Raw genomic sequence first — 12,821 nt, 5'->3', positions numbered from 1 at the left:
TAACTAGCGATGCACGCTCTGTGCTGGGGGAGGGGGAGGGCCATTAAAGGAAAGGGGTGGAGAGGAGCCTGTGAGACCTTGCGGCGGAGATCAAAGGAAGGGTGGGAGGGACATTGGCGAGCAGGGGGGTGAGGGTGTGTGCAGCCTGGTGAGCTGAATGCATGTGGCAGCAGACAAATGGCAGCTGCGCACAATGCGCGTGGTTGTGCTCACATGTACTGTACCTAATCAGCACAAAATATTGTGAAAAGAAAATTTTAGTTTTTGCACATCACAAGTATTTTGACACTTATCAATTTGTACTTAGGTCGGAACGGGCTAAGTGACAAATATTTCGAACAGAGGTGTGGAACGTGGAAGTGACATGTTTATATTGCTATCAGTAGATAAATAAAAAGTGTTGTTAATTTGTGGGTTTTTTCGGTGGTGTTCTTTATCACGCCTCAAAGCACAAACGTGTCTCACATTTGCAGTTCGTTAAGCGATCGACATTGTCAAGTTCTCTGTCCTCAGTTATGAGATTAAAAGATTCTCTTTCCTGTTCTTTTTTCACAAATTAAGGGGGTGCTGCCAGTGGCATGGAGGTTTGCAAACATAATGAGGCCTGGCTTTGCAAATGCTAGCAGTTGCAGTGATGGGGCAGAAGGTGACTCCTCTCAGATCAAGGGGAATGGAGTCCCCTTTCTAAACAAGTCCTGGTACCTTGCACTGAGAATAATGATGATAATAGTAATGGCCATAAATGCCGTCAAAAGTGGGTACGAAGAAAGATAGCCACTGTACATAATGGAAGTGCGAACCCTTAGTATGACAGAACAAAAAGGCAGGGGGAGGAAGGAGGGGGTTTAGCAAATGGAGCGCTGCAAGCGTAAGTGTGCTTGCGGGCACCGAGTAGGAAGACGACGAAAAAAAATACGAGGCGTGACCGCTTATAGACTATTGTGGATAGGCACGAGTTTGGCAAGCGGCGATACGTCGCCAAGCTAGGCCAATCCGGATTTGCATTGTTGCCACATCGGTGTATTTAGTTGCGATGTCTGTAATTTGAGTTGCTTTTAACTATTTACATCGCTTAGGGCGACATGGGTTTGTAAGAGTGCTACATTTAAAAAAAAAAAAAAACTTCTATGAATACAGGAGTTCGGGTAGCAGAAACTGAATCTAAACACAAAACAAACTGTAAACACCATGGCACAAACCAGGAAGCAGCAAAGCCCAAAATTATCCTCAACAAGCCAGGACTATTGGCTTTGTCAATGGTTGTTCGTTTCATAAAGGTAAATAAGCAGCAACTGTGGTTTCGTTCTGACACGATGAGACTGTGAAGTTGCATCACAGGCAGTGAAGGGGGCGCTGCTGCAGAGTTAAGGTGTTTTTTTCACCCTGATTGTGAGGGCAAAAAGGGAGAGCCCGATTGGGAACTGTGCTCAGCACCGGCAGGACCCGGCACACTTAAAGCCCTACATCCCGGGCTGAAAATAGGTTATGTGAAAAGCGATTTGTATAAGCCTGCAATACAAGAAGCTGCCACCATAACATCCGCCACAAAGGAAGCCAAGGAAACTGAAACAGGAGGTAAACGACTAAGTACCCGAAGGAAAACTGCTGCTTTAATGTTCTGAAATGCAAACGGGGCTCGAGGCTACTGGCAACAAGAATATATATGGAGATCAAAAAAAAAAAAAGAGTAGAAGGTGATAATGTGGGAACGATGGTAGGAGTAAGAGGGTGGGAGAACAAGACGTGAAGCAAGAGACCGCTAGAGAGGAAACGAGAGATGGACGATTGTGAGAGGTCGGAGAGGAGTGAGGGGGGGCAGGTGAAAGGGAAGAAAAGAAATAAGATAGAAGCTGAGAGCAGATAGCGGGGGACTATTGGCTTTGTCAAAGGTTGTTCGTTACATAAAGGTAAATAAGCAGCAACTGTGGCTTCGTTCTGACATGATGAGACTGTGAAGTTGCATCAAAGGCAGTGAAGGGGGCGCTGCTGCAGAGTTAAGGTGTTTTTTTCACCCTGATTGTGAAGGCAAAAAGGGAGAGCCCGATTGGGAACCATGCTCAGCACCGGCAGGACCCGGCACAGTTAAAGCCCTGCATCCCGGGCTGAAAATAGGTTATGTGAAAAGCGATTTGTATAAGCCTGCAATACAAGAAGCTGCCACCATAACATCCGCCACAAAGGAAGCCGAGGAAACTGAAACAGGAGGTAAACGACTAAGTACCCGAAGGAAAACTGCTGCTTTAATGTTCTGAAATGCAAACGGATCTCGAGGCTACTGGCAACAAGAATATATATGGAGATTAAAAAAAAGAGTAGAAGGTGATAATGAGGGGTAAGAGGGTGGGAGAACAAGACGTGAAGCAAGAGACCGCTAGAGTGGAAATAAGTTCTGGCATTGCGCGGAGGGGGGCAGGGGAGTGCATTCCTTTGAAGTCTGATTGGGGGGGCGGCTTGCGTTGAAGTCGCAGACAAATGGTGTATGATGTGCGATGTGGCTGGTGATGAGCACGCGCCTGGCTCACATGAACTGTGCCTAATCCGCAGTTTGGGGAGACTTTTCGGAAGCCTTAATAGAATCTCGCCGAACAATGCTTACGCATTGGTTCAGCGGACCTAAAAAGGGGCACTTTCCTACAGTAAGCACTATGTGAGGTGAGACCCTGCAAACACAATTACCAATAATACAGGTTGATGAATGTATCTACAAATGACCGTCGTTTACTTCAATTCACACTGGCATTCCTTTACAGCTCGGAATCCAACATGTCTTAATTTTAATTTTTATACATAGTTTACCTTGTTTATAGGTTCAAAAAATGCCTTCTTGTATGCAAGGTCTTATGTAAGCCCCAACTATTACTCTTTCAACAAGGCAGTTCCTAGTTCTCCGACAGTCTTATTGAAGGTTCTTCTATTCTTCAGATTATTGTGATCCCTGTAAATAAAAGCTTAGTGATTCCTCTTTGGATTGTGAGTTGTTCAACACTCCCTCTAACTCTTGCACACACACCAGGAAAAAACTGAAGAAGACCTTGCTTGAAACCTTTGCAGAAACTGTGGTCCTGTTATTAAATCCTTAAGTGCTGCAGCCCAGTGCCACCACCTCCAGGTAACAGAATTAACTGGCAGTTGGTTGAGGGTGGAGCCACTTTTAAAAGATACGCTAGGCCAAGATGACCGTAGAATCTTGCAGGATTTCAAACTATCATAATATTTTGGCCGAGATTTGAGGCCTTGATGCAGCAAGATCCCAGGACACACCTAATGTTGCTGTAGCCCAATGGTCTGATCTTCAGCACCACATTGCCATTGAATACACAGAATCGCTCCAACTAGACCAACACTGCTTGATTGTATTTTTAAGCATATGCTATGCGCTATCTATCTTTTGAGGAGCTTGACTCTGCTTGCAGTTGTCCTTGATAATCTCGGTGGCTAATTGTGATATGATCCAGAGGAATCAGGACAGTATATGAGCCAAAAGAAACATTTAGGTGTGCCTCAACATATGAATCTGAAGTCAAATCTGCTTTCCTACACAGGCTTCTTGAGTAACTTGCCTTAAGAACACATGATATAAATATTTGTTCTGATTTCTAATGAAGTTTCAAGCAGAGGTTTAGATCTGAAAGATGTTACATTTGCATTCAGTTATGATTATTGCTTTACTTCACCGGAGCTACTCCTGCTGACTAGAACGTGCTTTCTGTAGTAGAAAACTTGGTACAGTTTGCACCTTTTTTATTTTCTTCAAAATCGCAAAGAAAGCAGACGTCCTAGTCACTGTTCTTTGAGAGACATATCTGCAAATCGACCCTAAATTACTATGACTGGTATAAGGTTGTTGTTTCAGTGTGGTAGAATAACGAGAGGTGATTAGGCTGTTTGTCATAGAAGGCAGAAGGAAATAAGTAGCTTTATTAGAGATTTAGACATTTCCTCCCATGAATTTGATTCAGTTTAATTAAAAACATTTGGATTTTCAGGCTTCTAATGTTGGAGTTATAAATTTGACACTATATATAAAAAAAAAACATAAATGCACAAAAGAAAATTTGGGTAAATCAGGACAGTGAAACAACTTCACAAAGGACTTAAAAGATAACCACAACGTTTTTAAAACCAATGATGTTTAAAAAGGATAAACAACGCATTTTTAATATAAACACTATTAAACACTAATTTTTAAAGCATATATTTCACCACACAAGAGGCGCTTAAAACAATAAACTGAATATGGTATTCATTGTGAAGTGAGAACATTAAATTATGAGAAAGAATGGAAATGGCAACAGACATACTAAATGATTTCACAATGGTCAGTGATGAGAGATACAGTAGGCAGTTTGACATGGGATTTGGGCATTTCAAAGGGAGGCAAATGATATGCAAGCTAGTCACTTGAATCATGATAGGTAGGTTCCACTGCGTAGCTGACGTTATGCAAGTGACAGGTGTGTCCTATGTTAAGGACCATCAACTAATATAATGATTTTCCTGAAAAAATTACTGGGTATTACTCGGAACATGCGGTATTCAAAGGGTTTCTTAGAAGAGGTTTCTTCCCTTTTCTGCATTTTGGCTTCTTATCTAATGGCTTTCCTTCCTCTTTGCGAGTGTGTCTCCTTCCTGGAGCATAGCTTGTTCACCATTCTTTTGATTGCCAGTCTGGCATCCTGCCACTGTTAACTTTTAGGAAAGAGCCTATATCTTTGCTACACACTCCTTGAGAGGGTATGTATTTTCTAGCTCTCTCCCTTTTGTGCTCCACTCCAGTGCACTGTGTTGCTCTCTCCCTCGTGTGCTGATTTCTCTCCTGTGTACTACTTCCCCTCCAAACCCTCTGCCCCACCACTCAGAGTTTCCCTATCGGTCATGTGCTGATTTTCCCATCCTTTATTACTTATCCAACGACCGGCTTCATTTTAAGTTTCTCTTCTGCCCCAATCTCCAATGCTACCTCACACTCGCTCACCCATTTAACTACCTTCCCTTGCAGTCCTAACTTTTGTTTAAACATTTCTTGCAGGGCCCAGCTTCCGTTTGCTGCGGATTGCTCCGCTTGCTGAAAGAGTATTAGCGTGATTCAGAATTATTTTTTGTTTACTTAAGGTGTCAAAGAATATGGCATCCATATCCCCACATATAAGCGTTCCTACTGAATGACACAGCACCGGTCCTGTCATGAAGCATACATGCATGTGGCGTCTTGACACATTTTTTAATTTTTCTATTTTTTTCTTTTGTAATGCTGCCCAGCATCAGCAAAAGTTTTTTTTGCTTTTTATCAGAGCTGTACAGCATTGCCAAAAAGCGCTGGCAAGGCCAACAGGTTTAAAAGGGGAGACATGTTTGCTTTGCCAGTGCTTGTTTTCAGATGCAATCTAGCTCTCACTTGGTTAGATGCACACCAAATTCACTTCTGAGGGTCAGATCCTCCCCGTTTAATTGAAAGAATGATACAACCTTGTTCGTGAAGTTGTCTCTCTGTTCCCTGCTCTTTGGCAAAACTAGGAGAAGCCCATCAAAATGCCTTTCAACCACTGCATTTTATTTCCAAGAGTCTGACACAAATTGGCATAAAAATATAATTTACAGGCAACTTAAAAAAGGCAGATCAAATCTAAATGTCTCGGAAAAGATCTCTGCAAAGAACAACCTTGCAAAGTGTATTTGCAGATAGCCAGAGCTTTCTGTGGCCAGGTTTAACTCAAGTGACCTGAACAGTACATGTGTTTAAATTCAATCTCCCTTCTGGCATTCCTGCATTTGGTTCATTTTGTTTGATTTTATGGTTTTGAATAGGGCAAATCAGACCTCTAAAGTATTTTAAAATGTACGTTTAACAATAAAGCTGTGCACAATTATTTTTGCATTCTTATTCAAAATAGCAATCAATGGGAGCTTTTTCCTCCTAGCTTCTGCCCTTCTAAAATTTTGAAGACACAAGTGTCAAGTCAAGTGGAGCTTGACCTAAATTCTCTGTCTTTCTTCCTCTTTCTCAGGGTTGGACTTCACCTGTGACACTAATCGAATGAAAGTGTCCATTAGTGCCTGGGCCCGCACTGTGGAGCAGCAGACGCTCATCCAGAAATGGTACCATAGCTTCATCTCAAGTCACCACCAGTTTACCATGTTTGACAGTGTGCTCGAGGTGGATCCAGAATGTGCCACTCCATTGAAGGCTGCGACTGGAAGCAGTGGTGAGGCCCTACAGAACTTTACTTTTCCCTGCTATTTGAAATTTTGCAAACCTGGTCTTAAACACCGTAGTCTGAGCAAGGTCTGATAAGAGCTCTTTTGTAAATGCCACAGCTTTTCAAAAGTTGAAACATTCCCAAACGTTAAGGAGAATATGTCTAAGAATTTGATAGCATATATTCGTAGCATGTATTGGTCGTAAATACAGATGCTTAACATATTCTGCCATCTAATGTTGGGGTTGGACTGTTGCAAATTGTTTTTCTTCAAACAAGTCTTTGAGTCACGAGGTATTGTGACTCCTCCTCCATTGTGTATTGCGCTTGTTACTCAACTCCTTTGTTAGATTGTTTCTTTCCACTGTTGAGTTCTAACGTAGATATCGCAGCTCCAAGGCCCGAAACTCAATTCCATCACCAAGGCCTTTTTCAGCACCCTGTTTCCTTCAACAATGGCATAGACAATCGCATAAACCGGCTGGTATTATGGAAATGTTCCATTCGCCTGCCCAGGCTCAGACATTCTCATGTCTTTTTTCCGGTCACATACACTCCATGGCAATGAGGGATGGAAAAGACACCCTTCAGCTTCTGCCAGATACTCCAGTCAAGACCAACACAGAGTGTGCAATCTCTGTTTATATGAGACGTGCCTGGTGTTCTGTTAGAAAAAGACACTTCAGCAATGAAGAGAATGTCATTGGGCCCACTCCACCAAGCACCGATTCACCGAAGATACACTTGACATTTTCGGGTGACAGTCACCAGATCCTGAAGAAGAACCGAAAGATGCCAAGGCACAGACGGTGCCAACAGACATCCCTATACTACGGCTAGCAGTGGCGACAGCTCTGACTACAACCCTGATCCTTATCTACTAGGGCACTATACAAAATTGGGTTTTTGTTGCATACTCTCCCCATCCTAATGCCGCTAAATTCAGTATTTAGGGGAGCCCCTGGCACTAGAGTAGGAGATCCTGATGACCTAAGAAGAGAGAGGACACCGAAGAACCGCAAAAGCATAGAGGAGAGAAGAAGCAGTGGACTTTGTACTAACCCTGCCGGCATCCCTCCTCGAAAACTGTGCCGAAGTAGACTCATCCTGCAGCTGTTGACTCCAGAAACCCAGGAGGACTACCTGCCTGGAAATAGGCCCAAGACCTCCCTTGAACAGCGGACCTGTTCCCAGCACCCTACCAACACCTTAAGCAACCACTGCTCCCATTGCCCCTGGCCCGAGTTGAAGTGGGCCACTGGTGCCAACAAGGTTCCCCAGTCCTTCAGAGCTCAACTCCATCGTGGTTTCAACCCTCATTGACTCCCCAATGTCTCCTCCAGCCTCTACATGCAGGCCTCCTTGCCCATGACTAATCCCTGTAAGAAAACACGAAGCCTAAAGCCACCACTGCATCCGTCTTCCCTGAGCCATGGAGAAGAGGACAGCTAGAGCCTGCAGCCTCTTTTCGCAGTGACTGATCTCCATAGAAACCTATAGGGACCCAACGCTATTTTGCGCTATGCACATGGCCACGTCTGGTGGTGTGCTGCTGGTGCTGCCTTTGACCTTGCCTGCCACTCACCTTAACTCCTGGAGATTGGTCTTTTAAGTCGTTGCACTATACCTGTTTGCAGAACTTGTTCTTCCTTCCATAGGATAACATTGCAAAACAAAAATTGCACAGTAGTCACTTTTTGAAGTGAAAAGAATTTATATTTAAAAACGTACTTACCTGAACGATTTTTCTCTTATTCCTAAATATAAATATATTTGCTATTTTTATAAATTAGTGTGGTTTTCCTTCTTGAGTCGCGTGTGTCATTTATTGATCATTGTGTGTATTTGCAAATGTCTTGCACTCCTCTGTGTTAAGCCCAAGGCTGCTCAACCACACTGTCCTCTAACAGACCACTTTGGGATTTCCATTGCAAGCTCCTGTCCACTCATAAGGGAATCTCTGAACTCTTTACATGGTATATCACATTTTTGATGTATCATATAATAAGCCAGCTTTCTACAGGCATGCAAGTACATAGACGAAAGCCTACCAAACACCAACAAAGACTGGTAAAGCGGCTATAGGGACCCCACCGCCCTCGGGCCCTGGTGGTCTCAAACAGGCTCAAGAGCGTACCAAACTCCCTCTGCCTGCAAAACAATCAACAAGTGTCGAAGTTTATAGCCCTAAAATACACCTCTGTACCAGCAATGAAAAAATCTGGTTCTCCACCTCTGAAACAACATGTATTGGAGCTGAAGCTATAAACATCGGACCTGAAGCATCTCTCACGCACCACCAGCACCAAAGCACACAGATAAGTAGTCAGCACCAAAACACCATACACAAAAACTATCTGCAAAATCAAAAGTTGAATCAACGTCCAAAGCACCTTTGACGTCAAAACATGTTAAAACTGGTCCAGAACCTTATCAACAGCAGTTCAGTCCATTCTAAAAAAATTGGGGAAAAAAATTAACAAGGGACAAAGGAGACTATTTGTTCATCCAGACGCAGAGAAATCGGTGACAAAATCACCACCATTTCTATTCCATACACTTCCTAAACTGAAGAGAACTTTTGAAGAGGAGATTATGGGACCAGAACCATCCAAAGCTCCCTAGAAGAAAAGGGACAGAATCATAAGCCCTGTATTATTTGATTCTTCTCCTCCTCATTCAAATTCTCTTCCTTTACCTCCTGCTTCACCTACACTGCCATTAACGCAACCTCTAACAGTGCATCCACGCTCCCCTGAGCACTTGCCCTTAGAGCAGCCACATATCTCTCCTGCGCGTTCATCTATAGGGGATGTAGATCCTGGGGAGGAGGTACCATACAATGCACCATACTTCCCAGACTCACTAGGGGATCCACAAGCCCCATGGGACTTATATGATGCAGATCCTGTAGATGACACCGACCGGATCTACATCCCTCTAAACCATTGCCACCGGATGATATCACGTCTTACCACGACATCATTGGTAGGGCAGCACATTACCACAAGGTGGAGCTACATACACATGAACATGAGCAGGATTTTTTGGGTGGAAACGCTAATTAGATCACAAAAACAGCACATTCCTTTCCCCTGTTGAAGGACTTGCTAACATCCACTCCACATTTTTAAATAACCAGTTACATCTTGATTTGTCAAATCAATAATAGATAAGAAATATTACCTTTGCCTATCAGACCCTGCATACATCAGGAGCCAGGTCACCTGGGACTCCCTGGTAGTACATTATGCTAGGAAAAGAACAGATTTGCATGGCACTGGGAACGCCCCACCCACACAGACAAGGTAAAAAAATATGATGCAGCAGGTAAACAAGTTGCCGCATAAGCAACCAACCACATATGTATTGCAAACTCTTTTTGTTTCCTCTCCCGTTACAATTGTGTCCAGTGGGACGAGATACAGGAGCTATTACAACACCTCTCACCAATACGAACAAAAAGGGACTCCTTTAGTAAAAGAAGGTAGGGCAGTATCAAATGTCACCATACAATGTGCATTAGATACTGTGGATACCAGTAAACGGGAGGTAGATACCGGCATACTCATTAGACGCCATGCATGGCTCAGGGTTTCTGGTATTAAGCCAGATATACAACAAAACCTTTAAAACCTCCCATTGATGGTCCGAACTTATCTGGACCACAGGTGTATGAATTGTTAGAGAAGCTAAAAAAGAGTACTGACACTAAAGCTATGGGAGTCCTCCCAACATTTTAACACTTTCGCAGGGGTCCATCTAGAGGAGCAGCAAGAGTGGGTACATCACAGAATCAGGCAGTGGTCATAACCAACAATTTACTAGAGGTGCATACTATAGGCCACACTATACAAACCATAGAGGAGAAAGCCGGGGGTCCACCGCTAAAACTCCCCCCCATCTCCAAAACAGTGACCACCTAACTCTCCCCGGCAGCATATTACACCAGTCGGGGGGACAGCTACAACAAAACCACCATCAGTGGACAAACATCACCACAAATCAGCGGTCTTCTCTGTAATCAAGGACGGGGATTGCTTAGAACTCAAGGACACACCCCCTACAGTAGCACCAAGAATTCAAACTGTCACTTGAACATCTTACACTACTACACAACAAAGTACAAGCTCTACTTCCAAAAGGAGATATAGAAATAATCTTAAGAACAAAAAGTACCTGTCAGTCGAATGACGCCGAGGTGCTCAAAAGTCACGCTGGAAAGGAGTGCACAGAAAAAAAACACAAAACAAACAGATAGGTCAAGGACTTAATAATTACATTGACTATCAATAATTGCTGTTTTGAGTCCTATCATGACCATTTTAGTCACTTCACTATATATATTTTTTTGCACTGCACTTATCAGTACCACCTCTTGTATTAACATTTGCGGTGTCCAGACCATGACCAAGTCATGCATTGCCAATATACACCGGGGCGTTTGCAGACTGACCATGGTCTGAGTGTCCTACATGATGAGGCTCCGCCAGTTGGGTGGTCTGATAGGACTCAAAACAGCAATTGTTGATAGTCAATGTAATTATTAAGTCCTTGACCTATCTGTTTGTTTTGTGTTTTTTTTCTGTGCACTCCTTTCCAGCGTGACTTTTGAGCACCTCGGCGTCATTCGACTGACAGGTACTTTTTGTTCTTTAGGTTGCTACACTGGGGGTATTTACCTGTTAGGTCGTTAAACTTTTCCCTCGGACCCTCCTTTACCTATTGTTGTTGTATGATATAGAAATAATCCCAAAACAACATCAGGGACACTGGGTATACTCACTATATGTCCTCATTCCCAAAAAAGACAAAACCTTGAGGACAATTTTAGACCCAAGACCGCTTAACAGTTACATCTCCTCAGAACACTTCCACATGGTCACACTAGAAGAAGTGATACATTTGCTACAGCAAGGAGATTTCATGACGGCATTAGACCTCTAAGATGCCTATTTTCATATTCCCATACATCTAGCGGACCACCACTATCTCTATTACCAAGTCAATAGGCAGCAGTATCAGTTCAAGGTCCTTCCATTTGGGGTGACTACAGTCCCAAGAGTATTAACCAAATGCCTTGCAGTGGTAGCAGCACATCTCAGAAGGGGAGGCATGCTTGTTTTCCCCTATCTAGATGACTGGCTCATCAAGGGTTCAACCAAAAAGATTTTTTTTCAGGACACCCGACAGGTAATCAACATTCTACACAAATTGTGTTTTTCTCTCAAAATACAGCAAGTCTCACCTGCAACCTCTACAGATAAAACCATTTCCAGGTTCTATACTAAACTATGTCACAGCCAAAGCATACCCTAGTCCAGAAAGAGTACAAAAATTCAAACTAGCATTACCTCTGTTTCAACCACAAACTCAGCTCCCATTAAAAACAGGCATGAGTTTTTTCAGAATTATGGCGTCATATATAGCCATAGTAGCAAATGCTCACCTACATATGTGTCCCCTTCAATGCACTCTTCAGTCACAATGGTCTCAAGCGGAGGGGCATCTACAGGATCTAGTGTTGGGTGGGCCAGCTACCAATTGCTCTCTGAAGTATTAGAACAGCAACAATCTTTTGCAGGGTCTACACTTCGAAGCCCCAGTTCCTCATATTATCATTACCACGTATGCATCTCTTTGGGATTGGAGAGCACATATGCAAAGCCTCATAGTACATGGTCTATGGTCAATACATCAAAACACTGTCACATCAGTCATCTAGAGCTTCAAGCAATTCTGCTAGCAATGAAAGCTTTTCACAGTCATCTTCACAACAAGATAGTAGTAATATGTACAAACAACATGACTGCAATGCACTATATTCAAAAACAGGGTAGACTCACACATCACAGCTAGCCCTCCTAGCAGAATGCATCTGGCACTGGGCAATATTTCACAAAATTCCCCTACTAGCAAAATAACTACATGGGGTGGCCAACGCCTTGGCAGATATGCTCAGCAAACTCACCAACAAGTGCATGAGTGGGAACTCAATATACCAATCCTTCACTCCTACTTCAGATAGCCTGGAGATAGACCTGTTTGCCACTCACCAAAATGCCATGTCTCAAAACTTGGTCTCCAGGATTCCACAGCAATACTCCAAGGGCAATGGCCTGTGGGTGAACTGGTCAGGGATATTTCAATACATTTCCCCCCTTCTCTCACTAATTCTTTTGTGGTGCAAAAGCTGACACTATCATCTTTTACATTAATCCTAATAGCCCCAACATGGACATGACAGGCATGGTTTACAACCCTACTGCATCTATCAGTAATGCCACATGAAAAACTACCTCATTGTCCACATCTCCTAGAACAGAATCAAGAGAGAGTGATGCATCCAAATCCCAAACACCTCAATCGAGCGATTTGGGGTATTGAGAGCCTAGAATTTGGGCATCTTAACTTACCACAAGAATGTATGGATATATTGAAACAAGCAAACAAGCACATAGACCAAGTAGAAGATCGTGCTATCCAACAAAATGGAAAAGATTTGTTCATTACTGTTTAAATTGAAAAGAAAATCAATATTTATCTCCAACAGTACAAGACCTCATTAGTTATCTCTTCTTCCTATAGCAAGTAGGATTTGCTTATTTTAATTCTTTACATGGA

General features: G+C 43.1%; 1 protein-coding gene across 2 annotated transcripts in view; it reads left to right on the top strand.

The window, feature by feature from the left end:
• LOC144784272 (uncharacterized) overlaps nt 1-12,821 on the top strand; it is a 491,196-nt gene that overhangs the window by 384,653 nt on the left and 93,722 nt on the right. For both annotated transcript variants that reach the window (XM_078662942.1, XM_078662941.1), the window contains one exon: nt 6,006-6,203. In XM_078662942.1, the coding sequence (XP_078519068.1) occupies nt 6,006-6,203 (198 nt within the window). The remainder of the gene's footprint in view (nt 1-6,005; nt 6,204-12,821) is intronic.

Source organism: Lissotriton helveticus, chromosome 10, assembly GCF_964261635.1.
Source record: "Lissotriton helveticus chromosome 10, aLisHel1.1, whole genome shotgun sequence".
Classification (NCBI taxonomy): Eukaryota; Metazoa; Chordata; class Amphibia; order Caudata; family Salamandridae; genus Lissotriton; species Lissotriton helveticus.
This window is presented reverse-complemented; position numbering and strand designations above follow the sequence as displayed.